The sequence below is a fragment of the Pristis pectinata genome, chromosome 34 (genome assembly GCF_009764475.1).
Source record: "Pristis pectinata isolate sPriPec2 chromosome 34, sPriPec2.1.pri, whole genome shotgun sequence".
Taxonomy (NCBI): domain Eukaryota; kingdom Metazoa; phylum Chordata; class Chondrichthyes; order Rhinopristiformes; family Pristidae; genus Pristis; species Pristis pectinata.
Genome location: NC_067438.1, coordinates 2013879 through 2041020, shown reverse-complemented (window position 1 = coordinate 2041020; position 27142 = coordinate 2013879). Strand labels below are relative to the sequence as shown.

At 42.9% G+C, this 27142-nt stretch overlaps 1 protein-coding gene across 3 annotated transcripts; it reads left to right on the top strand.

Annotated features, from left to right (window-relative positions):
• LOC127586063 (butyrophilin subfamily 1 member A1-like) lies at positions 1-24995 on the top strand. Of its 3 annotated transcripts, none has more exons than XM_052043857.1 (10): positions 2-581; positions 4735-4822; positions 5451-5539; positions 8912-9259; positions 10853-11137; positions 12656-12775; positions 15265-15297; positions 16525-16551; positions 17043-17069; positions 21280-24995. In XM_052043857.1, the coding sequence occupies exons 2-10, from the start codon at positions 4815-4817 to the stop codon at positions 21831-21833; spliced, it is 1491 nt and encodes a 496-aa protein (XP_051899817.1). In that variant the 5' UTR covers positions 2-581; positions 4735-4814; the 3' UTR covers positions 21834-24995. The 3 variants fall into 3 exon arrangements, with proteins under 3 accessions (XP_051899820.1, XP_051899817.1, XP_051899818.1); XM_052043858.1 differs by lacking the exon at positions 2-581 and adding an exon at positions 818-935; XM_052043860.1 differs by lacking the exon at positions 4735-4822 and having other exon boundaries at positions 1-581.
• The last annotated feature ends 2147 nt before the right edge of the window (positions 24996-27142 follow it).

The following is a 27142-nucleotide window of genomic DNA, read 5'->3' as shown; positions in this document are numbered from 1 at the left end:
ACACGATATTGGCGTCAGAGGCTTGTAGACAGATACATGAGTATGTAGGAAATGGAGGAATGTGGATCATGTGCAGGCAGAAGAGATTCAGTTTAATTTGGTATCGTGTTCGGCACAGAAGGACCTGTTCTTATAGAGTCATGGGGTTACACAGCAGGGACTAGTGCTGATCTCCTCTGGCTTTGTTACAATTCCCATTAATCTGAAAAGGAGGGCATTTTCCGATTTGTGATAAATAACTTATTCAGTGTAATTGAAACAAACAAAAGTTGGGCGAGGCAGATAAGTAAAAAGACCTTTGCAGTCAGACCCAAGTCCTTCCCAATCGCAAGTGTGGTTTCACTTTCCCCGGCATTTACGGAATCAATTTTTATTTTTTCCAATGCCACGGTCGCCTCCGTTCCCCCTCCTGTGGGGTGTCTTTTAACTCCACACCAGAGAAAGTGGTCTCCTTGATCCCGTTTTATCGCTGTACAAAGGTTGCAGCCCCCCATGGGGAGCGGGGACAGAGTGCGGGCACCGAGTTCTGCTTGAGGAGGGTGTCGGCCAAAGGGGAAGCGGCTGCTCCAGGGTCTGATCAGGTGAGTGGGCTCAGGAACATTTCACCGCACGGGAGCCGCTGGCACCAAGCGGTCACTTTCCTATTTCCCAGCGGGAGTCAGTGAAAGGGAAACCCACTGCCCCGGGCCGGCCCACGGTCCCCGAGGGCGGCTCCGGCGGAGGCTTCGCTTCGTCCCCGGAGCCGGAGCGGGGAGTCTGTCCCCTCAGGGGACTGGGGAGAGCGGGAGATCCTGCAGGTCGGGGAGGCGGCAGTCGGTGTCTCCTCGGGAAAACTGGGGTGTGTTTATTCCCAGCGGGGACTTCCAACCTGGGACGGGGGGTATTTTTGCTGCGAGGCCGTCGGTTGGGAGGGGAACTTACTGTTTCCTGTGCCGGTAAGACTCAGTCACTCGGGGCTACAATGGCGGAACTGCTGGAGGTTTTATTTTTTAACAACAGAATTGAGAGGCGAGAAGTAGAGTGGATATTGTGTGGATACCCACATCTGGGTTTACCAGGATAACATTCACATGGTGAATCCAACAACGTCACTGGCGAGAGAGCAGAAACGAAGTTTTTTTTAAATTTCAAATATAAACTTTATTCATAATATAAAAGGAAGAAAAATAGCAAAATCTTTACATTACATTAGAACATAGAACAGTACAGCACAAGAACAGGCCCTTCGGCCCACAATGTTGTGCTGAACTAATTAAAATTAGTAATCAAAAGCCCAACTAAACTAATCCCTTCTGCCTATATGGGCATATCCTTCCATTTCCTGCATATTTACATGCCTATCTAAGAGCCTCTTGAACGCGAATATCGTATTTGCCCCCACCACTGCCCCAGGCAGCACATTCCAGGCACCCACCACTCTGTGTAAAAAAAATGCCCCGCACATCTCCTTTGAATTTACCCCCTTTCACCTTAAATGCATGTCCTCTGGTAGTTTCACTTCTTTCAGTAGTGTTAGCTCAATTTTTAAAACCATAGCACTATTGCCACTCATGTGGCCCCCTGGGGTGATACGCACTTCCAAAGTTTGAGGGGGTTCCCACCAACAAAGCTCCCCCCATGTTCAGTAATGGAAGGAACCCAGACTCCGGGCCTTCCCCACAGAGCTGAGCTTCAGTGCATCTCTCAACATGTACTCCTGCACCCCGGACTGTGCCAGTCAGCAGCATTCCCTTACAGACATCTCGCTGTGCTGGAAGACCAAAAGGTTTCAGGCAGACCAAAGGGAGTCCTTCACCGAGTTGATGACCTTCCAGCAGCACGATGTCTGTCTCGGTGTGTGTCCCCGGGAACAGCCCGTAGATCAGAGAGTCCTCTGTCACACAACTGCTGGGGATGAACTGGGACACAGACCCGTGCATCTGTCTCCACATCCTCTTGGCAAATCCACAGTCTGCAAAGAGGTGGGTGACCGTTTCCTCCCCACCGCAGCCGTCCCGAGGGCAGCATGCATTGGAGATGATATATCTCTGTACAGGAAGTATCTGGTTGTGAGACGAACCTCTTAGCTCACCCTGCTGGTTCCTGGGGAATTGTAGGTGGGAGCAGAAGTAGAGGAAGTACAGTACGGGACAGGCCATTCGGCCCACAATGTTGGGCCGATCTTGATGCCAATTTATACTAAATGTCCTCCTCCTGTGTACCATCCACATCCCTCCATTCCCTTCATATTCATGTGTCTTTCCAAAAACCTCTTAAACACCAAACCCTCAGGTCAAAACCCTGCATCAGGACCTCCCGAGTCCCTCTGGCAGATTGTGTGTTGCTCCAGATTCCAGCATCTGCAATCCCTGTGTCTCCAACGCCTGCATCAATGTTACAATGAAATGAAATTGAGGCTCTGCATAGTGATGGGTTAAACCAAGCTGAGAATGATGGATAGAAACAGGTTAGCCCACTCTAGGAACAACAAAATTACCAGATACAAAGTAATTAAACTGGCAAGGGGCATTGGACAGGTCCAGGAAATCCTTTACCACTACATTGGACAGGATGAGGATCCTGTGGCAACACAGTGGATAAGGTGGTAAAGGCTGCGTACGGCATACTTGCTTTCATTGGTTGCGGTCTTGTGTATAACAGTCAGGAAGTCATGTTGCAGCTGCATAAAACTTCGGGATTGCCAGGGATTGAATCGCTGCCCGCATAGGAATGTATGAAATAGGAATAGGCCATTTGGCCCCTCATACCTGTTCTACCATTCTATAAGATCGTGGCTGAACCTTTATAAATTTCTGTCTTAAATGTTGAGTGAATTTGCCTCCAGAACCCTCTTGAGTAGGCAACTCCAAAATATTACTACCCTGTGTGTGTGTGTTTGTGTGTCTGTCTGTCTGGCTGGCTGGCTGGCTGCCTGTGGGGGTGCAAATTCTTCTCATCTCTGCCTAGAATGGCCATCATTCCTTTATTCTGACCTGTAGTTCTAGACATCCCAGCCAAGGAAAACATCAACTTTACACTTACCCTGTCAATTCTATAAGAATGTTGTATGCTTCACTCAAATCCCCTCTCACTTCACTAAATTCTAGACAGCAAAGGCGCAGTCTGCTTAATCTTGTGTGTTAAACTTGCCAATGCAGAAAACACCCTGCTGAACCTTCTCTGCACACCCTTGATCACAAGTAAATCCTTCCTTGGGTTGGGGGACCAGACTTCTGCAGAATATTTCAGATCCATTCTCACCAGGACCCTATATAATTGGAGCAAGTCATCTCCACTCTTACACTCTATTCCTCTTACAATGAAGGACAATGAAGCTTCTAAACCTGGGCCTCTGTACCTCCCTCTGCAACTGGATCCTTGACTTCCTCATCGGGAGACCTCAGTCAGTATGGATCAGTGATTACATCTCCTCCTCACTGACAATCAACACAGGCGCACCTCAAGGATGCGTGCTTAGCCCACTGCTATACTCTCTCTACACTCATGACTGTATGGCTAAGCACACCTCAAGTGCCATTTATAAATTTGCCGATGACGCCACTGTTGGTAAAATCTCAGATGGCAATGAGGAGGTGTATAGGAGTGAGATGGATCAGCTTGTTGAGTGGTGTCACAACAACAACCTTGCACTCAATGTCAGCAAGATCAAGGAATTGATTGTGGACTTCAGGAAGGGGAAGACAGAAGACAGGAACACACCAGTCCTCATTGAGGGGTCAGCGGTGGAAAGGGTGAGCAGCTTCAAGTTCCTGGGCATCAGCATCTCTGAGGATCTGTCCTGGGTGCAACACATTGATGCAGTCACGAAGAAGGTACACCAGTGGCTCTACTTCATTAGGAGTTTGAGGGGATTTGGTATGTCACCAAAGGCTCTTACAGACTTCTACAGGTGTACAGTGGAGAGCATTATGACTGGTTGCATCACAGCCTGGTGAGGAGGCTCCAATGCACAGGATCGCAAGAGGCTGCAGAGGGTTGTAGATGCAGCCAGCTCCATCACGGGCACAACCCTCCCCACCATCGAGAAGATCTTCAAGAGGCGGTGCCTCAAGAAGCAGCTTCCATTATTAAGAACCCTCACCATCCGAGACATGCCCTCTTCTCATTACTACCATCAGGGAGGAGGTACGGGAGCCTGAAGACCCAAACAACAATCCAGTAACAGCTTCTTCCCCTCCGTCATCAGATTTCTGAATAGTCCATGAACCCATGATCACTACTTCATTCCATTTTTTTGCACTATTTATTTATTTTGTAATTTATAGCAATTTTATGACTTTGCACCGTACTGCTGCTGCAAAACAACACATTTCACACCATCTAAGATAGTGATAGTAAAGCTGACTCGGATGTACTGTTTGCTTTCTTAGTTGCTTGCTGTACATGAATGTTAACTTTCAGTGATTTTCATTGAAGCCACCCAGCACACTCTGAACACCAATACCTTTCAATCTGTCATCGATTAAAACTACTTTTGCTAACAAAGATGATGATAAATTTTTCCACTTTACCTTCCACCTGCAATGCCCTTGCCCATTCACTTAGCCTGTCTATATCCCCAAAGTCCCTCTGCATAGCCCACATTGCCACACAGTTTATATATGACATTTGATGGTGTTGTTGAAATTGTTGACACAGGTTGTGAACAGGTCGGGACCCAACGACTGATCCTTGCAGAAACTGCCAAGCCAAACATTATAAATTTTATAAAATACCTTTTAATCATGTCAACAGTGATCCAGTCCACACAAGGAAAAGGCCAAGAGAGGAACTTTCAACGTTAAACCATCAGTCAAAGTGACCAACCAGAGAAGATGTGCAGGTAAAAGTTTGGGATTGTCATTAAATGGAGCCTTCCAACCAGCTGTTTGCTGTGAAAATCAACTAATCCATCTTTAACGATATCGGCACTATCTCTTGAAATAAACCTATCACTCAGGGCATCTACCGTGTTAAAGCCAATCCACTATTGCACCCTTGCAAATCCCAGTTTCCATCGCTGCTTCAGCTGGAGGCTGTGCCTTCAGCTGCTGGGGCCTAACACTGCTATCTTGCCGTCAATATCTCAACCTCTCATCCTTCTCCAAATCTTGTTTCTAACCTTGCTCTTTTCGAGCCTTTGCCCCTCTCTCTGATGTTGCCATTGTGTGTCCTTTTGTCTTAGTGTCTTGATAAAAATAATGTCCTTGTGTTTTCGACAAACTTACTGCTTACAAAGTGAATGTCAATGAATTTGTAAATTTAGAAGCGCAAAAGCAGCATGTTAACACTGACAACATTTGGAATGTTCTCAAATGTTATCGAACAAGGTTTATAAAGGAGTTTATATTTGTTCTTTAATTAAAAATTGCACCAGAAAAGATGATGGAAATAACATTTGTATGTTAATGATCATGCAGACCATGAGTTATGATACATATTCAGAACCATGTCATTTTCCTTTGTATTAGGGGATGGTTATTCTGCACACATCTCACAAACATGGAAGAAATTTACCTCACTGTGCTCTTACTTCCTGGGATTCTGTTTTCTGTACATGGTAAGGACCACTGGCATTTATTTATTACATTATTAAGAGACAGTGTTTCTGAATGTTAACTGATAATTGAGCAGTGGGCTGACATTGGAAATGCACTTAGAATGGAAGTCAGGAACATAGCTCGGGAGAAGCCAGAATCTTAACATTGTTTTTCAAGTTTAGCAAAGATGTAGACCTGAAATCTGTTGTATTGAAAGTGTATTTTAATATTACAAGAGTTAATCAAGTTTTAGGATTTCAAACAATGCCTGCAAAAAGGTGGGTTGAAGGTCAGTGGGCAAATCGGGAGGAGAAATTCTGCTTGGCTCACATGGGGTCAGCAGCACTGCCAGGTGTTTATAAGATTTCAGAGAGAGAATCTGAACCACCATCATTCAGACAATGTTGGCAAAACTTAATTCTGCCCGGGACCACGCCATTTAGTGACATCATTGTAAGGTTATCAGAATCAGGTTTATCATCACTGACGTGTCGTGAATTTTGTTGTTATGCAGCAGCAGAGCAGCTGAAGAGACAGTAGGGTATAGCTGTTTTGATTTTCAAAAACAAGTGGAATGAGTTGGGACATAAAGGCTTTTGGAAAGGAGAGCTAAACACTGTAACAGGTGGCAGGAACAGGAAGCTCTGGTTTGGACTGCAGACAGAATTCGGAGCAGCTATTCTAAACAAAGTCTGCAGCACAGTGTGGTCCGTATGAAATTAGAAGAGTAGTTTGATGTGATTGGAATCACTGGTCTATGTGTCGTCTTATCATGGAATGAAGTCACCAAACCCTTCACTTGGTAACTTACTGTCTGCTCTCAAACTGAAGAAATGGAAATATGGGAAAAAAACAGAGAGGAGGTTCATTTTCATAGAATCATAGAACAGTACAGCACAATACAGGCCCTTCGGCCCACAATGTTGTGCTGACCTTTAAACCTCACCTGAGACTATCTAAGCCCCTCCTCCCATATATCCCTCTATTTTAAATTCCTTCATATGCTTATCTAACAACATCTTGAAATTGACCAATGTACCTGCCTCCACCACTACCCCAGGCAGTGTATTCCATGCCCCAACCACTCTCTGGGTAAAAAACCTTCCTCTGATATCTCCCTTGAACCTCCCACCCATTACTTTAAAGCCATGCCCTCTTGTATTGAGCATTGGTGCCCTGGGAAAGAGGTGCTGGCTGTCTACTCTATCTATTCCTCTTAATATTTTGTACAATCATGTCTCGTCTCATCCTCCTCCTCTCCAAAGAGTAAAGCCCAACTCCCAAAGCCCAAGTCTCTCCTCATAATGCATCCTCTCTACACCAGGCAGCATCCTGGTAAATCTCTGCACCCTTCCCAACGCTTCCACATCCTTCCTATGATGAGGTGACCAGAACTGGACACAGTACTCTAAGTGTGGCCTAACCAGAGTTTTGTAAAGCTGCTTCATTACCTCGTGGCTCTAAAATTTGATCCCACGACTTATGAATGCTAACATCCCGTAAGCTTTCTTAACTACCCTATCCACCTGTGAGACAACTTTCAGGGATCTGTGAATATGAACCCCTAGATCCCTCTGCTCCTCTACACTGCCATTAACTTTGTACTCCTCCTTGGAGTTTGTCCTTCCAAAGTGTACTACTTTATGCTTCTCTGGATTGAACTCCATCTGCCACTTCTCAGCCCAGCTCTACAACCTATCAATGTCCCTCTGCAATCTTCGACAATCCTCCACACTATCCACAACACCTCCGACCTTTGTATCGTCTGCAAACTTGCCAACCCACCCTTCTACCCCCTCATCTAAGTCATTAATAAAATATTATAAGGAGTTGTTTTGTTGCATCTCTGGATTCACTTTGTAGAAATAAAATGGAACACAAAGACGAAATAAAAGAGATTATGACCCTCTCCATAATATCAAGCAACTTGGGCTACCTCTGGGAGTGACTGACATCATCTAGGATACAATATATATTGTACAGCAGTGCCAGTGATTAACTTGTAAGGCTAATTGCTGTTAGGTAATTATTGTTCTGAGGAAATTGACTTGATTTTTGTCAATGATCCCAATGATACAGTATGTTTGTTGTTGCATGGAATACGACAATAGCATCTTCCATTTGTGCAGACTCTTAAACACATAAAATTTCCCAAGGAGTTTCAGAGGAGCATTTTCAAACGAAATAGGCACCAGACCCTATTAGATGAATGGACATTCAGACAATGAGTTGCTTCAAGGCCCATATTAGAGGAAAGCGAGGGAGAGGAGTTTAGGGAAATCCAGAGCTCAGGGCCTTGGCAACTGAAGGCACAGTTACCGATATTGATTTAAAAAATAATTCTCTGTGATCAAAGCTTTTGGAGTTGTAGGGTAGGGATTCATTTTTGGGTACAAATGATTGTCAAGCACCATTTGTAATCTGTTCCTAATGATGGAAGTGAATATCAGGCAGACAGACTGGAGAGTGGACGATGTTCAATCACCTGTTCAGCACTTGTAACCAAAGGTAAACTTCCATCCCTTGACATTGCACAGATTCTCCAGTCTTCTGAAAGAATTTTATTGTGTCCGCACACATCGTTCGTTGTGCTTTACCAGCACCTATTGCCCTTCCCTACCTCAGTCTCACTCACACAGCCTGTATAAGTCTTCATTTTAATCCAGCAATCTGCCTTTCAGTGCTAACCAAAAGCAGGATGCCAGAAGGGACGGCTAAAGACTGATGCACATAACATTCCCCCACCCAATGCTTAAATATAATGGAATTATCTAAAAGCTGCACTTTTACAGTATAATCAAGGCTGACAGTTTAGAAACTGCTACACTGTCAGGGTGTCATCTTTCAGACTAGATCTTTAGTGTGATTCTCTCTGTCTTGGACCTCCTGCCACTATCTGGGGGAGAACAGAACACTTTCCTAGTTTACTGGCTGACATGTCTCTCTCAACTAACAATACTACCAACAATTTACTATTTACTGGTTATTCTTCAATTTGCTGTTCTTGAAACCCTGATTTCTGCAAACAGACAGCTACATCTGTTTGTACTCACTGTAATCCATTGGCTTTACTGTATTTTACAAAATCTGGAGTATGTGATTAAAAGCATTGCAATTATGCTTGTTGTCCTCCTCTCTCACACGGGTAGGGAAAATATATATTAAACAAACCTACAGAAATCTCTCAAGTTAATTTTGTTATATTAAGGTAGAAATATTTACCAGCTTGAGTCCATAACCATTTTCTTTCAACACTTTTGCAAAGGATATATTTCACATTCTCCCCAAATTAAGGACAATTATTATTGTTTAATTAATAAGGGATTCTAATGATAATTCATTTCTGAGTGTCAGACATTTGCTGAAATTGGTCTTTCTTTTATATGTTGCAGGGAAATTTCAAGTCACTGGCCCAAATCATCCTGTTATAGCCATTGTGGGTGAGGATGTGATATTGGACTGTCAGGTTGTGCCAGCTGGATCGATTCGCAATATGACAGTGCGATGGCTTAAATCAGACCTTGATTTTGCCATTCACATGTTCAGAAGTGGCAAAGATGTAACAAGTTCTCAAGATCCTGATTACAGAGGAAGGACTGAGCTGTTTAAAAACCAAATGGACAAAGGAAATGCGTCCCTTCGAATCAAGAACATCCGAGTGCCTGATGAAGGGAAATATATCTGCTCTGTTGATAATGGAATTGATTTTGAAGAAACTCCAATCATCTTGAATGTTGGAGGTCAGTGAACATATCTACAAAGTCAAAGTCAAGTTTATTGTCATGTGCACAAGTACATGTATGCATGGGTGCAATGAAAAGCTTAATTGCAGCAACATCACAGGCACGTAGCATCAGATAAGCAGCATTCACATGAATTAAACATAAATTATACACTATTTTACAAGAAAGCAGACAATAGGAACAAAGCAAAACTCCGTGTTATTGCAAAGTGGTCATGGTGCTGCTAAACTGTAGTGATTAAGGTTGTAACAGTTGATTCAAGAACCAAATGGTTGAAGGGAAGTAGCTGTTCTTGAACCTGGTGGTGTGGGACTTCAGGCTTCTGTACCTCCTGCCTGATGGTAGTTGTGAGAAGATGACATGGCCTGGATGGTAGGGATCTTTGATGATGGATGTTGCCTTCTGTAGATAGACCCGATAGTAGGGAGGGATGTGCCTGTGATGTATTGGGCTGAGTTCACTACTCTCTGCAGCTTCCTACATTCCTGCGCATTCAAATTGCTGTATCAGACCATGATGCAAGCACATAAAAATTGGAATGACATTTTTTTTTGGTTAAGCCAAGGTAGTATAAAAGTTACTCTTCATTCTCTTTTATAATATTTATGCATTGGTACAAAGGCAGGCTGAATCTTATCGAAAGTGTGGAAACTAACTACATGGAACATCTGAGTAAAGAGCCTTTCCTGCAGCCATGCAGGACTTAGGAGTGACCACACCTGAAGTGCTGCCAGCCATTTTATCCTTCTTAATTCAGGAAGGATGGACTTGCCTTCATAGATGACGCCAAGAAGGTTCACTAGGTTGATTCCTAGAATGAGAGGGTTAACCTGCAAGGAACATTTGAATGGAATGGACCCATACTCTTTAGAGTTCAGACCATTGGGAGGTTAACTCATTGAAACATAAGATTGTAAGGGAGTAAATAGGGTAGTTTCTACAGGTGGGGATTCATGGAAGGAAAGTGTCAGGAGAAGGGGTTGACATTTAAGGTTGAGATGAGGAGGAATTCCTTCTCTCAAAGAGTTGTGAATCTTTGCAATTCTTCATCCAGAGAACTATGGATGCTATGGAACTGTTTGTGGGCCTTAAGAATACCAAAGGATATGAGGATAGTACAAGCAAATGAAAATCTGTCAATGTTGGTCTGTTCTCATCAGTCTTCTGGGATAGTGGCTTTCAAATATTCACAGTACTGGTTTTTTGTCATTTTTTATTTTTAAATTGTTTATTTCATTTTAATAGTAATTCAGAAGCATCGACTGATTTGAAAGTCAGCAAAACTGGGGTAGGGCTTTGTCATTGGTTGCAGGATTCCAGAGAGAGTTTATCAGTAGTGCTGGCTCTGGTTCACCCCAATACATTGTTCGAGGCACATGCACTACACACAGAATCATCACTCAGCTCCAGAGACTGTTTCAGACAGCAAGAACAGCCTTTTGGATCCGAACTTGGCAAATCGGGGGAAAAGGAAACCAAAGCAGAGAGAGAGGGGAGTGGATCCAAAATGTCAACCTTGGGGCCAATGTTTCTCGTGGTTTACATGAAGAAACAAATATTATTTCTAAATCTATTTGTTGATCATTGCAGGTTTGGGATATGAGCACTGGATCTACGTTGGAGGATATAAAAAAAATGAAGTTCAACTTGTTTGTGAATCTAATGGGTGGTATCCTGAGCCATTGATACATTGGATGAGTGGCGATAAAAAGAATTTGACTTCAAAGTCTGAAATAAATTACAACCGGGACTCTAAAGGCCTTGTAAATGCCCGGAGCAAAGTTTTTGTATCGAAAGATTCAATAAACAGATTCAGGTGCATTTTACAGAATCAAGTTTTGAAGAAAGAACAAGAAGCGACGATTGAGATTGCAGGTTGGTAAACTATCAAATGTAGTTAATCACGATTGATTTGCAATATCAGTTCCAGCATGTCGAACAAGGAGGGAACAATAAAATAACCGCACTCCCAAGATAATCTAATGTTAGAAACATTCTTGGCTGCCCTTGATGATTTTCTTCGGGAAGTTTCTGTAAGCAGGTTGGTGCTGAAATTCCTGGATGTTGGCTCAAAGCTGAAATTTGGTGTGGTGGGATTTCTTGATGTGAGTCACTCCAGATTATGGAAGAGGGGTTACTAACATGTGGAGGGTGGGCAGTTGTGTCATTTGAAATGGTTCCCATGTCCATTCCCAGAGGGGCCAAGAATAATCAATGAGGGATGAGTCCTTGCAGAAATTGTAGGAATATCTTTAAAGAGTTGTGCTCCAGCTGGAGTTTTGTTTATTATTTTTTTGAGTTCTTCCCAAATTCCTCAGGTTTCCAGAGATTATAATCCTGACCTGCAGATCTGTGTGGTTGTTAGAATGGGTTTTGGTAGCCACAGCACTAAATCAAAGGTTGGGCTGGAATTTCTTGCCTGGGTTGCAGATCTCCTCCCTGATGGGTTCATCCTGACCCGGAGCAGTTCTTAATGCAGCAGCTTCCTAAAGAAAGCACTCAGCAAATCCCTGAGTCTGGGCCTTTCTGCCATAAGTGGTGAGATCTGTCCACAGAAGGGCTTTGACTGCCTGTATTTCTTGGGAGAATCCAGGTCACTGATCATCCATTTCCTAAAGGAGGCCATTGCAATGCCCTGAACTTCTTACTTTGTCATCTTCTGCTACCCAGCTTTTTATTTTTCTTTATGAACTTCTTCGTGTTCATGCATTTGTTTCGTGAAAGGTGTGTGATGTTTTTCTTCCTTCCCTGTTGAGGTGTTATTTGTCATACCACAGGGTCAGATAGTACAGAAGAGGTTTCCAGTTCCTTGATGCAAGCTGTGCTGATCAAGGACAAGTGTAGAAAGTCAGTGCAGGGTTGGAGTGTTGAACGGCTCTGTAAGCAGCAGCTGGGCACTGCTGTACAGGCTCTGCTGGGAGGTGTGCACAGCTGGTGACACAAGTGCAGAATATTCATTGCAGCTTTAGATAAGATCTTTATTAGTCCATGTACATCAAAACACACAGTGAAATGCATCTTTTGCATAGAGTGTTCTGGGGGGCAGCCCGCAAGTGTCGCCACGCTTCCGATGCCAACATAGCATGCCCACAACTTCCTAACCCGTACGTCTTTGGAACGTGGGAGGAAACCGGAGCACCCAGAGGAAACCCACACAGGCAAGGGGAGAATGTACCAACTCCTTACAGACAGCAGCCAGAATTGAACCCGGGTCTCTGGCGCTGTAAAGAGTTATGCTAACTGCTACACTACAGTGCCTGCCCTTACACGGTACTTCCCAAGGTGGTCATGAAATTTTAACCTTGTTTTTCTTAAATTGAACATGTAAGTGAATGATTTCTTTTGGATATTTTCTAAACAATGTTGTCTAATCACTGGCAATTTGCTTTACAGATGTTTTCTTCCCAGTTGTCTCAGGCTGGCTGGTGTTCTTGTGTCTGATCCTCAGTCTTCTGGTGATAGTGCTTTGTTTTGGCATTTTTTGGGCCATTAGAAGACGTAAATACATGAAAGGTACAGTCTTAGTTTCACACTGCCGTTGGGCAATACTGAGTCAGGATCTAACTGAATGTGGAAATGGAACCCACTTTACTTTTCATGTTAAGAATGAAAAGAAAACATAATATCCATGTGAAATACAAGCACATATATTTCCACTTATTTAGACTTCAATATTAACGTTAAATAATTCCCACACAGGTTTATACCATAAGATTCGCCTGTTCAATTGTGTTTATGTCACTATTGCAGATAATTCCCCTTTTAACATTGAGCAAGTTGTGAGAAAGGATGTTTGAACCAGATGTAAATATAGTTTAACAAAACCAGTAAATGGCTTAAAATAATTCAGGGAGGCACGTCTGTGCTGTAAACAGAAGTCTGACAACCTTCTGGATCTTTGCAATCCATGACGTCCTCTCACTAAGAGAGAGAGGAAGATTGCAACTGATTTAAAGTAATAAACAGAAGTATTTTATGGAAAGTACTTGCATTGTGCAAAACAGCATTTGTGTAGTAGCTTTCCTGCAGAGTTGGACAGATCTCCAGCAAATTCTATACTAAAACAATTCATCAGTGACACATAAAGCGGTTGACAATGTGCTGCTATTCTTAAATCCGTGCTATATACCTCTGTAAATGAAAACCAAGAAAAAAAATCAGTAATTCAAAATAACTGTCCAATCTCTGTCTTACTTTGGCACAAAGTTTCCTAAGTACTTGTGATGTTGGTGTGCCTTCCTGATCTCGTCCTAACCAGTTGCAGTAATGCGAGAGCCTGTTGTTGAGCTATTTTGTTTTGGCACTGCAGGGTCAGAGGTACCACCGACATGTCCACGCCTGCTTCCGTTAATGTAGCTCCCTTCCTGACACAGCATCTTTTCCTCTGATTATGAGACCCCCTCATGATCTTATATGATTTGGGATGTGGTCAAGTCAGGGCTCTCTTCTACCTTGTCTGGTGTCAGGCTGAGAGCATCGTCCTCACTATGTCTCCAATCTACTGGAGTAGCACACCTGTCTTCTGTCCACCTCCAGTTGTTGTCCTACACTTCTGCAGTTCGGTTCCAGCAGCCTTTCTGTTGGGATTTGAGTTCCAGTTCCTCTTCTCAAGTCTCAGCACAGACTGCTTGTCATCACTTGGGGCAGGGTATTGTGGAAGACTAGAATGTTCCAAAAACAAACAATTAGACAGTAACGATGACCATGAAATGACCAGATTGTCATAAAAGCCCATCTGGCTCACTAATGTCATTAGGAAAGGAAATCTGCCACCCTGACCACTGGGGGCCTGTATATGATGCCAAATATATAGCACTGTGGTTGGCTCCAAACTACCCTCCGAAATGGTCTAGCAAGCTGATCTGTTGCATTGCGACTGCTTTGTTAAAGCAAAAGAATGACATACGCAGACATTCTGCCTGGCATCAACCCAGGTGCCAAATTCTGACAAGGTCAGTTCCAGTCCATTTGTCCTTGCAAAGTTCTTCCTGAGGACATCTGAGAACTGGTGTTGGCATTTGGAGAGGTCCCCCACATACCGGTCAAGCAACAGTCTGATACAGTCCTTGTAGACAATGTGCTGAAGTTTGCTGTTATTGTCCCTGCTGGCAGGACCAACCCATCAGTGAGACCAGTACTGATGGGACAGGTAGCCCTGGGAGTCCTCAGCATAGCTATAGACCCCATGAAGTCTAGTAGCATTGGGTCAGATGTGGATATGGACACCTCCTCCTGATTACCACTCGGTGTTCTTCCTCAGCTAATGAATCCGTGATCCTCCATATTCAATGATACATGGAAAAAGAACTGAGAATTGTAAGTGGACAAAACATACCCTGGGTAGAGGACTTCTGTCTCTACCATTGAGAATGGCTCAGTGGCATGACCACTGGCCAAGATGGCCAAGTCCTGAAGGACAAACCTGCCATACTAGGTCTGCAAGAGGAAATGTGCTAATATGAGGGGACCGACTTACTTGATGTCATTCTTGCCCAATGTCCCTGTGGTAAATGGATCCGTCCATAATAACATCAGGGAAGTGACCACCGTATGTGGTATTTACGGAGAGAAGGCCGTGTCTTCACACTGAGGACCTTCTCCGTTGATCCCACAGCGTACAGATCGGATTAGTGCTCAGTATTGCCAGACTGATCCATGTTTGGTGCTGGATAATTAAACAGCTAATTGGAGGAGAGCTGGTTAATCCATCTTGTCTTCCTCCCAAGATTCCCTCCATCCCAGAAATTAGTTTTCAGCCAATGGGATTCACTCCATATGATATCAAATAATGACTGAGAGCAATGGATACAGCGGAGGTTATGGGAGCTGACATCCCACCTGTAATACTGAAGACCTGCACGCACTGGAGAAATCACTGATCTTGATTTTTGTTTAAAATGGGGAATTAACCCTACTTATTCATGTCTGTATGTGAAAAACTATCTGTTGACAAAAGCTACTGTTTTTGATATTAACTGCAATTAATTTGTTGAATTTTCCAGATCTAGAAAATCACCAAGCCGTCAAGCAGTTTGGTGAGTGCATAACACTTAAATATCCGTGGTATAACACTGAATAACCTACCAGGTCCAGCAGGCATGCCTTGTAATGAGGCACCAATGTGGTGAAGCTGCAGTACAGGGTTAAGTACTAGCAATACCAAACTCTTACAGTAACAAAACAGAGCAAAACCCTATACTCCTACAACATCCAGTCAAAAATGTGGGTGCTGAATAATCAGGCAACAAGTGGAGGGGACTCCATAAAATTACTTAAACAAGCACCCTCTATATGTAAAGGACAAGGATATAATGTACCCCAAAATGATGAATCTCTGCATCATTTTCAGTACAGTGGTGAGCTATTTAGGACCGAGGGTCTTAATTAGATCTCTGATCATCTGAACTTGATTATGGAAAGAAAAACAGTCAATTAGAATTTGATCCAATGAACACCAGTGGAGGTGTGTGTGTGTGATGCTCTGTGTCTACATTGTATCTGCCCATACAACATCAGTGTGAATCTGCAAATGTGGTTGTACCAGCCTTTGTTTCAAGATCAGCTTTTGAACTGTACAAAGACGTGACTTTGCATTTAAAAACACTACAGCCACTAACCATTTTTGCTTGAATGTATGTGATAAAGGTGACTTGCTTTCAGCTTTAAAAATGAGGGAATAAAGAAAGAACAACCTAGTGTTTATTTAATACCTTTGGAGTCATAGAGAGAGAGACATAGAGCAATACAGCATGGATACACGCATTTCGGCCCAACCAGTCCATGCTTAAGTTTAAAGTTAAGAAGTTTAAAGGTTTTTATATGTCCTAACTCATTTTAAGGATATGGTTTTATTGAGATGTTGATGCTTTTGTTAGGGAACACAGTGGCGGATTTATGGTCACACGAGCATCAGTCATTTATCAGTAATTAAACAAATGTGGTGATGTTGATTGGAGGATAACTATTGACCAACAGACCAGGAGAATGACCCTGTTATTTTTCCATCCACCAAGGAAGTAGTCTGAGCCTCGGATCTTTTTTAATTTAAAAGATCACTTATTTGTCAATATAGCACCCCTCCACATTGCACTGAAATGGAGTCTGCACTTTGAGCCTGAATTTTTAACTTAAATTCATTTCCTCTGCCTGGGAGGTGAGGGTCACTCCCCCTGAACTTGGGCTAACATTTAAATTATGGGAAAAAGATCAATAATTTTGTGTCAATCAGATTATTAAAGTGTTTTTTTCTTAATCTTTTTTAGACCAGTGGAAACCTCTTGTTGAATCAGGTAAGATATTCACTTTACAAGAAATGTTATATAAGTATTGTCTGTTTAATGCAACGAGTAACATGGATTCCCTCATGCATCAACACTTTAAAATAAACTCATCTCAACTGTGGAATGGCAAGAGTCAGGGCATGGTTAGAGAGGGTGCAGAGAAGACGGAGGGGATGTTACCGGGGCTGGAGTATTACAGTAACGAGAAAAGTGTACCTGTGCTGGGATTAAAACTGAAATGTTGAAAGTAATTGTTTGTGTAATTATGCAGGCTTTTCTGCAAGCTTCAATGTAGCTACAACATGTCATATCTAGGGGTAGACCCGGGTAGAGGCAGCTTCAAATTCCATCCTTCCTCTCACAAATGTAGCCAGCATTCCAGTAACATTGGGGTTTATCTTTAAGTTAAAATGAAAGTGAAATGTTATGAGAATAATTGCATGGTAGTTCAATGTGCAGGGAAAACTTCTCCAGACTAACTGGCTTTTCTTTGTTTCCAGATTGGGAGTTCATGTATAAAAGTCTAGGTAAGATCCTCAAGTTATTATAATGGACATTTTGACTGCATCTTATTTACTGTCTTAACTATAAGCACCAGAACGCATGTTTGAAAAGATCCATCTCAATTTGGATTCTTGTAGTTTTCTGAATTCATGCTGCTGAAGGGGCTTCAAACCCTAGCAGTATACATAGGAGGTGGGAGATGCACTGACCACATTTTCCAGCTGGAATGAATGGCCAGTCAATGGCATCAGCAGGCATGTAACTTTCTGATTATGCATAGTTGCTGAGTGACCTAGACAATAGACAATAGGAGCAGAAGTAGACCATTCGGCCCTTCGAGTCTGCACTGCCATTTTGAGATCATGGCTGATCCTCAACAATCAATATCCTGTTCCTGCCTTGTCCCCATATCCCTTGATTCCCCCATCTATAAGAAACCTATCTAGCTCCTTCTTGAAAGTGCCCAGAGAATTGGCCTCCACTGCCCTCTGAGGCAGTGCATTCCACAAATTCACAACCCTCTGGGAGAAGAAGTTTTTCCTCACCTCTGTCCTAAATGGCCTAGCCCTTATTCTTAAATCATGCCCCCTGGTCCTGGACTTCCCCAACATCTGGAACATATTTCCTGTCTCTATTTTGTCCAATCCCTTAATAATCCTGTATGTTTCAATCAGATCCCCTCTCAATCTTCTCAATTCCAGCGTGTACAATCCCAGTCTCTCCAACCTCTCAGCATAAGACAGTCCCGACATCCCCGGAATTAACCTCGTAAACTTACACTTCACGCCCTCTATAGCCAGGATATCCTTCCTTAACCCTGGAGACCAAAACTGTACACAATACTCCAGGAGTGGTCTCACCAGGGCCCTGTACAAATGCAAAAGAATCTCTTTACTTTTGTACTCAATTCCCCTTGTAATACAGGCCAACATTCCATTAGCCTTCATCACTGCCTGCTGCACTTGCTCATTCACTTTCAGTGACCTATGGAGCAGCAGTGAGGAGCTGGCACACCAGCTCTTAACAACGCCAGGATTTCACTCAAGCTGAAAATGAAGCCCATCCACAGATGTGCCTCAACATCTGTCGTCCTCTCTGATTGACTCTTGCGCCCCTCCTGACTGTTCCTATCAAATGGCATTCTTGTTTCTGCCCATTTCCCACCCAATTCTCATCTCATTCAATTACTGTTGCTTCTCCAACCTCCTTGTATCTCAGCTGTTCAGCAACATCTCAAATGTCATCTTTTCCAAATTATCATCACCGTCCTTTGCTTCCAACTACCAGCCTAGATCCAAACTTTCCTTTGTAAAGACCAGGAATGCATGATGCCTCGTCAATGTGAGCCCATCCCTCCTATCATTTCCTACTGGCGAGCTTCTATTTCAACTTCAAGCCACCCTCTCAGAGAAATGAGATCTTCCAAAGTCAAAGTATGCATGTGCGTGTGTGCACAGGTGCAATGAAAAACTTACTTGCAGCTGCATCAAGACACATAGCATCAGATAAGCAGCATTCACATAAATTATACCCAATTTTTACAAGAAAGAACGTAATTAGAACCAAAAAAAAAGTCAATTTTAGTGCAAAGTGATCAGAGTGGTCATAGTGTTGCTAAATGCTGGGGATTAGGGTTGTGCAGGTTGGTTCAAGAACTGAATGGTTTGGAGGGAAGTAGCTGTTCTTGAATCTGGTTGTGTGGGACTTCAGGCTTCTGTACCTCCTGCCTTATGGTAGCTGTGAGTAGACGGCATGGCCCCGATGGTGGGGATCTTTATATCAAGATGCAAGTGATATGCCCTAATTTGCATTTGTATCAATGTAACCCTATAATCTTCATATTAAGATATAGTGGAAGTTCCATTGTCTACCACACCACCTCCCTTTTGATCCAAACTTCTCCACTTTGATCCTGCTTCTTCCTATTTACTGCCTCTCCAAAGCGATTTTGGCCATTTTGTTTCAACAAGGAGCAGGATTGCTAACGGTCCCTCATTTTAAGGTACCTTCAATCTCAAGGAAATTGGCCAATGCTACGTTAGTAAGAGATGTCTCTTTACCCCATACCTTTATTCCAGAAGGTGAAGCAAATTGCTTCAAATCAAACTGTATGGAAAACATGCAGGTGATAGTGCTTCTATGCACCTGCTGCCTCCATAACTTTTTTGCTGGTAGAGGCTGTGTGTTTGGGAGTTGCTCTCAGAGTAGCCTGGACAAGTAACTGTAAAGCATATTGTAAATGACATTCACTGCAGTTACAGTGCACCTGTTATGGTGAAGGGAGTTAATACACTCTTGACTTTATCCCTTATTGCCCTTGAGAAGTTGGTTAGTGAGCTGCTTTCTTGAATTACTTAATTGCTTCTGTTGAAGATGCTCCCACAATAATTGTTGGGTCGGGAGTTACAGGAGTTAGATGCAATGGCAATGAAGGACCAGCAATATATTTCCAAATGTATTCACAAATAAACCTTTGAAAAACTTAAATTATTTTTCATGGGTAAAGCAGATTTATGGCACTTTGTTCAGCTGAATGTATTGCTGACCCTGAAAGCCACATCACTTATACTAACATTTAATTATACTAATTTAAATGTGGGTTCGTTCAGCCTTTAAAGTCAAGTTTACTGTCATATGCACAAGTACATGTGTGCAGAGGTGCAATGAAAAACTTATTCATAGCAGCATCACAGGCACAGAGCATCAGATAAGCAGCATTCACAAAAAAACATAAATTATACACAATTTTTACAAGAACACAATTAACCTGTATTGGAATCATTGCCAATGGGAAAAAATTGTGTTCTGAATGGAAGTGAAAGAACTCTCAAGCTCTCTATTCTCCCTCCCCCCGGCCCCCACCCATTCAATTTCAGATAAAAAGCAAGTTATTTTTATAGTATATGCTTGAGGTTAATCCAATCAATGCACAAATATTAAAATATTGTTAGTCTTGGTTGTTCAGTGAGGGGGAAAAAAATCACATAGAAACTCTGTCCTGTAGGTCATACAACACCTTATAACAAATGGTTGAGAATCTGCTCTGTGCAGGAATTGTCCACAAAGGATTCTTAAAACTATGACTTGAAATTTTATACATTTATTTCAATCACAAAGATGGATATTTCTAACAACTGAAACATACATGCACTGAAAACCTGTTTATGCTAAACTAGTCGACAATTTAACAAGTCCTTTCCATTGATACCATAGAGTCAAATAACTGTAGGTGAACTTTTCTCATTTTCTGTACAAGGAGAGTTTAAAATTTGCCTCTATTGGCTGGAACAAAAAAAAACAAACCTGATCTTTTCAAATACATTCTGAAGTCAATGGTGCAAATTAGTGGAGATTATAATGATTGGCTTTGTGTAAATATCTCTCCAGCTATTGTCTGCTGAACCATCTAGAGCCACAGATACTGCAGTGATCTGGTAATAGTTGATATTGAAGGATTGGTGCAACTGAATATTTTGGGTTATGCGCACACCTACTGTGAATGTGAAGGAAGACTGGTGTTCATTACCTCAAGTTCCAATCGTTGCATTGGCTTTACAAAAAAGACTTTGTGGCAGGGTAGTGCAGCCGTTACTGGAAAAATGGATCCAATGCTGCCTTTTGGGGATTTGCATGTTCTCCATTTAACCCTTGTGGGTTTCTGTTGGGGTTTCCCCCCACACCCTAAAGAGGTGTTGGTAGATTAACTTGTCTGCCTGACTAAGTGACAAAAGGCTTAAAGAGGAGTCAATGGGCAGGTGAAAGTGAACAAGTTGCAGGGCACCAAAGTGATAGTAAAAGGGGAATGGGACCGAGGGGGTTACTCTGCTAGAGGTTGCCATGGGCTTGATGGGCTGAATAACCTCCTTGTGGATCATAATAAGGAAGTGGCCATTTACTTTAAAGATTGTTGTTAAAATTAGTGGATTATTTTGAATTGTGGAACTCATCAGCCAAGGAAGTGGATTTAAATGCTCGATTTAGAAACACAACGTTTTCACATTGAAAGGGAAAGTAACATCACGAGGAAAAGCATTAAGAAGTCATTCCTCCAGATGTTGAAAATTGGGGAATGATTTCTGTTCTCCCTGTTTTTTGACAACCAATGTTCACAATTTAGCTGGTGTTGTACGATGCAAACGGATGTACTTGCTTCAATAGCTCTTCTGTTGCTGTTGATTATTCTAGCCTTAAAACCTACATTTCAACTGTTACTTATTTTTCCTTTTCTTCCAGCCTCTGTGAAGCTGGACACAGAAACAGCACATCGACAGCTGGAGGTATCTAAGGATCTAAAGAGTGTGAAACTGACCAACTCCCAGATGACTGTTCCTGAGAATAAGGAGAGGTTTACAGCCTGGGAATGTGTCCTGGGATCAGAAGGATTTACTTCAGGGAAACATTACTGGGAGGTAGAAGTTGCAGGAAATCACAAATGGTCTCTTGGAATTGCTGGAGAGAGTGCAAATAGAAAGGGTGACATTGAGTTAAAGCCAGAGAATAAATTCTGGACCATTGGGCAAGATGAGAAAAAAATCTATGCAAACCTTGCTGTCAAATCTGATATCCCTTATCATGAATTTCCCAAGAAGATTGGAGTTTATGTTGATTATAATTCTGGGATAGTTTCATTTTATATTGCAAACACAAAGTCTTTCCTCCACACTTTCAATGAGAAATTCTCTGAGCAGCTCTACCCTTTCTTTCATACAGCACATTGTAACAAGTGGCTGAGAATCTGCTCCACGCAGGAATCATCCACTAAGAAATCTAAAAACAATGTAATTTAACACAGCAAGTCTGGGCAGCCTGGATCATATATGTGAATAATGAAGTTATTTTTCCCTTTAGTGGTGACTAGCAAATATGGCTTGTAAATCCTGTAACAAAATGCTTTCTGATTGCATATGCTTTGCAGGCTACTTTGTGTTTTTGTTTGATGTAAATATAAAGGAACGAAATTAGGATGCCATATTGGTTACAGACTTGGGAATAGAGGCCTTATCCACTTAAGCCACTGATAGATAGGCTTATAGAACCATCCTGTAACCTGAGAGACGGCACAACGGCACTGCAAGAGAAATGTCCTTCCTGCATCCAGCTTGTTGAGTCCTATAAGAAGTTTAAACACTTCAACTGGATCTCCTTTCATCTGAACTCTATAGTCCCATTCTACTCTCTCTCTGCTCATTCAGATCAGCACAGTGAGGGAGCAGGTCGTGCTGCGACCTCACAACTGCATGCAGAAGGGATTAGTTTAATTAGGTGTTATTAGCTTAATTAGTTCAGCACTTGTGGGCCAAAGGGCCTGTTCCTGTGCTGTACTGTTCTATGTAACTCTAGTGACCTTGGTTCAATTCTGACTTTTGGTGCTGTCTGTATGGACTGTGCACATTTCCTTTGTGACTTTGTAGTTTCTTTCCACATCCAAAGATGTGCTGGCCCTTGGGCTGATTGGTTGCTGTAAATTATCCCAGTGTAGCTGACTGGTAGGAGAATCGGTCCAGCAGGGCGGTTCTTATTGGTCAAGTGCGAGATACAGGGGAATAAATGGGTGAATAGGATTGCTGGGCTTGCTCTGGGAACCGGACTCAGTAGAAAAGTGGCTCCTTCTGTGTCATGAAGAAATGGGAAATGTGAGCATTTACCTTCACTCAGGAGACTTGAGTCAATTCTACATACTCAAGAGGATGTAACACAGAAAGCAAAATACTGATGAGAACAGTGTTCTTGACTGGGATCTTTACAGTCAGTAAGCTGGAGTGAGGCTGTGCCATGTCAGCTCATCCACAGTAATCCTGCCCCATTACCTTGCATCACAGTTGGCTTCCATGACAGCTGTGCTTTTCTCTGGGATGGTGCCCCTGTGGGACCCAGTGGTGTTCAGACTGTGTCCTGGGAGTCTGCTGCTTCCTGTTCCAGGTCAGTATTTTGAATTGGCACCCAGTGAACCAGTTCAACAAAAAATGCAAAAAAAGCAGGCAGGAGATTTGAAAGGGAAGTTTGGCTGTCTCTTGCCCCTTGCACCAAGAAGGCTAATTATGCTAGACTTCAACTTCTATTGATTACATGCATCATAGAAGGCAGGCAGCTGTCTAAAGTTATAAAGCAAATGTTGTAGCAGTAGGAGTCGGATCAGATTCAGATTAGTTTATTGTCATATACATTAGGGTGCAACAAAATTCCTTGCTCATGTGAAGCTCAGTGTACATGGTAATAATAACTACAGTAAGTGCAAAAACAACGGGATGGTGTGAAGTATAGTCGGGCAAGCTGAGGTAGTGCAGAAAGAAATAATAAATTGGCAATAACAAGAGGTAGAATTAAGGGTTTGAGAATGTGGCAGCGCCACTGGGAAGGGGATGTGAAAGAGGTGATTGGTGTTCAGGTCTGATGGCAATGAGCAGAGAAAATGGCAGATCAATTTTAGTGGAGGCTTGAAATGAGGTGTCCCATCAAATTCTCCTGCACTCTCTGCCTCAAGGTTACTGGTTTCCAGCTGGAACTTAGGAGCAATTGCTTCCCTTGTTCATAACCAATATAAAGTTTCTGCAGCTGAGCCAACCGGTGGAACGTAAAGGTTGCAATGGTTTCCTGATTACATAGTAAGCAATGGAGGTAATATGTCAGTATTCATTGATGCCGTCTTTTAACAGTACTTTGGGGTGCATTATTCTTTCAATGTTAATGTTTTGGATAAGACTTGAGTGTAGTTAGTCAAAGTTTGTAAATCCAAACCTATGAGGAGGACACAGGGTGCAAAGGGGGAAGAGCTGACGTTTGAATGGACAAGAATAAGGCAGATGTATCAATATGATATGGCTTTCCACTTCAGGAGGCAAAATGGTAAATCAGATTTGTCTAGAAGTTCATTCCTATTCACTACCATAACAAAAGGTATCATGGAAACAAACAACGCCTTCTGTCTGATTTCCAGAATCTTTCTTTTACAGTTGATGGGATGACATTTGCAGTACTATGTGCTGCCACTGTGGGGTAGCACTTTCAATGTAACTCATAAAAGCAGGGCAATTTTTTTTAAGATGAGCTACTGAAAGATTTGAATATCCTTTCACACAGTTCAAAGAAAGCAAGTTACACGGGATCTTTTATTACGACAGCTTTATCATGTAAGATTAAAGAAGTCTGACTGCAGTAATACAGGGCTTGCTTCTATCCACAGATTGTATGTTGCGCTGTTATTCAGCTTCTGCTAATTGCGTACAGCGTGACTTTCTTGTACAATTTTTGATTGCAAATGTTTTTTATTTCAAAAAATTTAAATCATATATATACACACACACTTAATCTAAATTATCAATGATTTTTATTACTCAGTTTCACATTAACTGCTTCCTGCATTAGTAACAGTAAGAGCCTAATGACTTTTTTATTAATCTGAAGCCACTTGTAGTTCAACCTCACATAGAATTGTCTGTTACTTTTTTGAAATCATGCATTGTATTGTCCAATCCATTGAGGAAGCACATGTGAAGGAAAGACCAAATAATATTAAAGAATGCCATTCAGTTTGAATTTGGATGTTGCTGTGTCTCATTCACCAACCTTGAGAAACAAAAGAAATGCAATGTAAACTTACTGCCATGGTAGACACTTATGCAATATTGAACAAATGCTAAAATGTCAGCCTGGAGGCTTGCAGGTCATAAAAAAAGCTGAAAAGAGAGACTTGTGCTGCCTAGTTATTTACCGTGAAAGTTTCTGCCCTGCACGTGTGATTTGAATTCACAAGCTGCATTGATTCCCTTAAGCTAAGTGCTGGTCATAAATGCCACAAACAGGTGAAAATCAACCAGCATGCAGCAGTGTAAGGGTTCCAGCTGCTGAGATGAGGTGGGGAGGGGTAGCCGAGCACCAAACCACTGCCCCTGCTCCAACATGTTGTACAGGAGCAGCCGACACATTCACAGATCTCAATTTTGACTTCCTTGTGGGGGCTGTTCTTCAAACAGGCAAACAGAGAGGTTCCCAGACCTGGCAAGAGAGAGATCAATGCTGGCAGTGAGGCACCACAAATCTGGTCCTGGTATAGGAAGTTTAACAACCTCATCCCCTGGTCATGGTTAGTGGGGATGGTCACTAACCTCATCTGTCGATACAGCGTAAGTACACTCACACATCTGCACTCCCCTCCCTCTCCCCCATTACTTTGTAGCTGTACGTGTCATTGGTGAGGCTGCACTTGGAGCACTGTGTACAGTTTTGGTCACTCTGTTATAGGAAAGACGTGGTTAAACTGGAAAGAGTGCAGAAAAGATCTATGAGGATGTTGCCAGGAGTAGAGGGCCTGGGTTACAGGGAGAGGTTGGCCAGGCTAAGCCTTTATTCCTTGGAATGTAGGAGAATGAGGGTGACCTGAAAGAAATGTTTAAGATTATCAGAGGCTAGGTAAGGTGGATGGTACCAGTCTTTCCCTCAGGGTAGGGGAGTCCAAAACTAGGGGGCATAGGTTTAGGGTGAGTGGGGAAAGATTTAAAAGGGACCTGAGGGGTAACTTTTTCACGCAGAGGGTGATGAGTATATGGAACGAGCTGCCAGAGGAAGTGGTTGAGGCAGGTACAATAGTATAAGGAGCATTTGGGTGGGTACATGGAGGGGCGGGGCCGGGGGGGATATGGGCCGAATGCAGGATATTGAGACTAGCTGGGTGGACAATGTGGTCAGCATAGACTGGTTGGGCCAAAGGGCCTGGATCCCTGCTGTATTGCTCTATGGCTCTATTCAGCTTTAGCAGACACTTCAATCCTACACTTATTTCAAAAACAAAAGAGGCCATCGGTATAAAGTGAGAGGTAGGAGCATTAGAGGGAGGACATTTTTCACCCAGAGAGAGGTTTGAGTGTGGAACGTGCTACCTCAGGAGGTGGTGGAGACAGGCACTCACATTTTAGAAGCATCTCGACAAGCACTTGAATTGGCAATGTATAGAAGGCCAAGTGCCAGATCCAGGTAAGTGAGACTAGTATAGATAGGTGCAATGATCAGTGTGGACATGGGCCAAAGGGCCTGTGTCTGTGCTGAACAACCCTATGATACTTTGTTAAAGTATGCAGTAAAATGCTGGCTGCTCACAACAGGCACCTTCAGCAGATGCAGAAAGGGGTCCCTTCCCATCTCTGAGCCTTGCTCACTTGTGAGAGGAATGGGTTTTAAATGCTGAAATCTCCACAGCTCTCACAATATGTATGTTTCCCCCTTCCTTGCCACTCTCCCTACTGCCTGATGCCTCACAGGAGGTGCTGCTGCTGACGCTGGGTTCAGTTCAGTTCAGAGCTCCAGTGCTATCTGTGTGGGGTTTGCACATTCTTCCTGTGGTCACATGGGTTTCCCCTCACATGCTCCACTTTCCCTCTCGTCCCAAGGGCTGTCAGAGGTTACAGAGGGACATAGATAGGATGCAAAGTTGGGCTGAGAAGTAGCAGATGCAGTTCAACCCAGATAAGTGTGAAGTGGTTCATTTTGGTAGGTCAAATATGATGGCAGAATATAGTATTAATGGTAGGACTCTTGGCAGTGTGGAGGATCAGAGGGATCTTGGGGTCCGAGTCCATAGGATGCTCAAAGCGGCTGCGCAGGTTGACTCTGTGGTTAAGAAGGCATATGGTGTATTGTCCTTCATCAATCGGGGAATTGAATTTAGGAGCTGAGAGGTATTGTTACAGCTATATAAGTCCCTGGTCAGACCCCACTTGTATTGTGCTCAGTTCTGGTCGCCTCACTACGGGAAGAATGTGGAAGCCCATAGAAAGGGTGCAGAGGAGATTTACAAGGATGCTGCCTGGAATGCGGAGCATGCCTTATGAAAGCAGGTTGAGGGAACTCGGCCTTTTCTCCTTGGAGTGACGGAGGATGAGGGGGGGACCTGATAGAGGTGTATAAGATGATGAGCGGTATTGATCGGGTAGATAGTCAGAGGCTTTTCCCCAGGGCTGAAATGGTGGCCACAATAGGACATAGGTTTAAGGTGCTGGGGAGTAGGTATAGAGGAGATGTCAGGGGTAAGTTTTTTACTCAGAGGGGTGAGTGCATGGAATGGGCTGCCGGCAATGGTGGTGGAGGCGGAGACCATAGGGTCTTT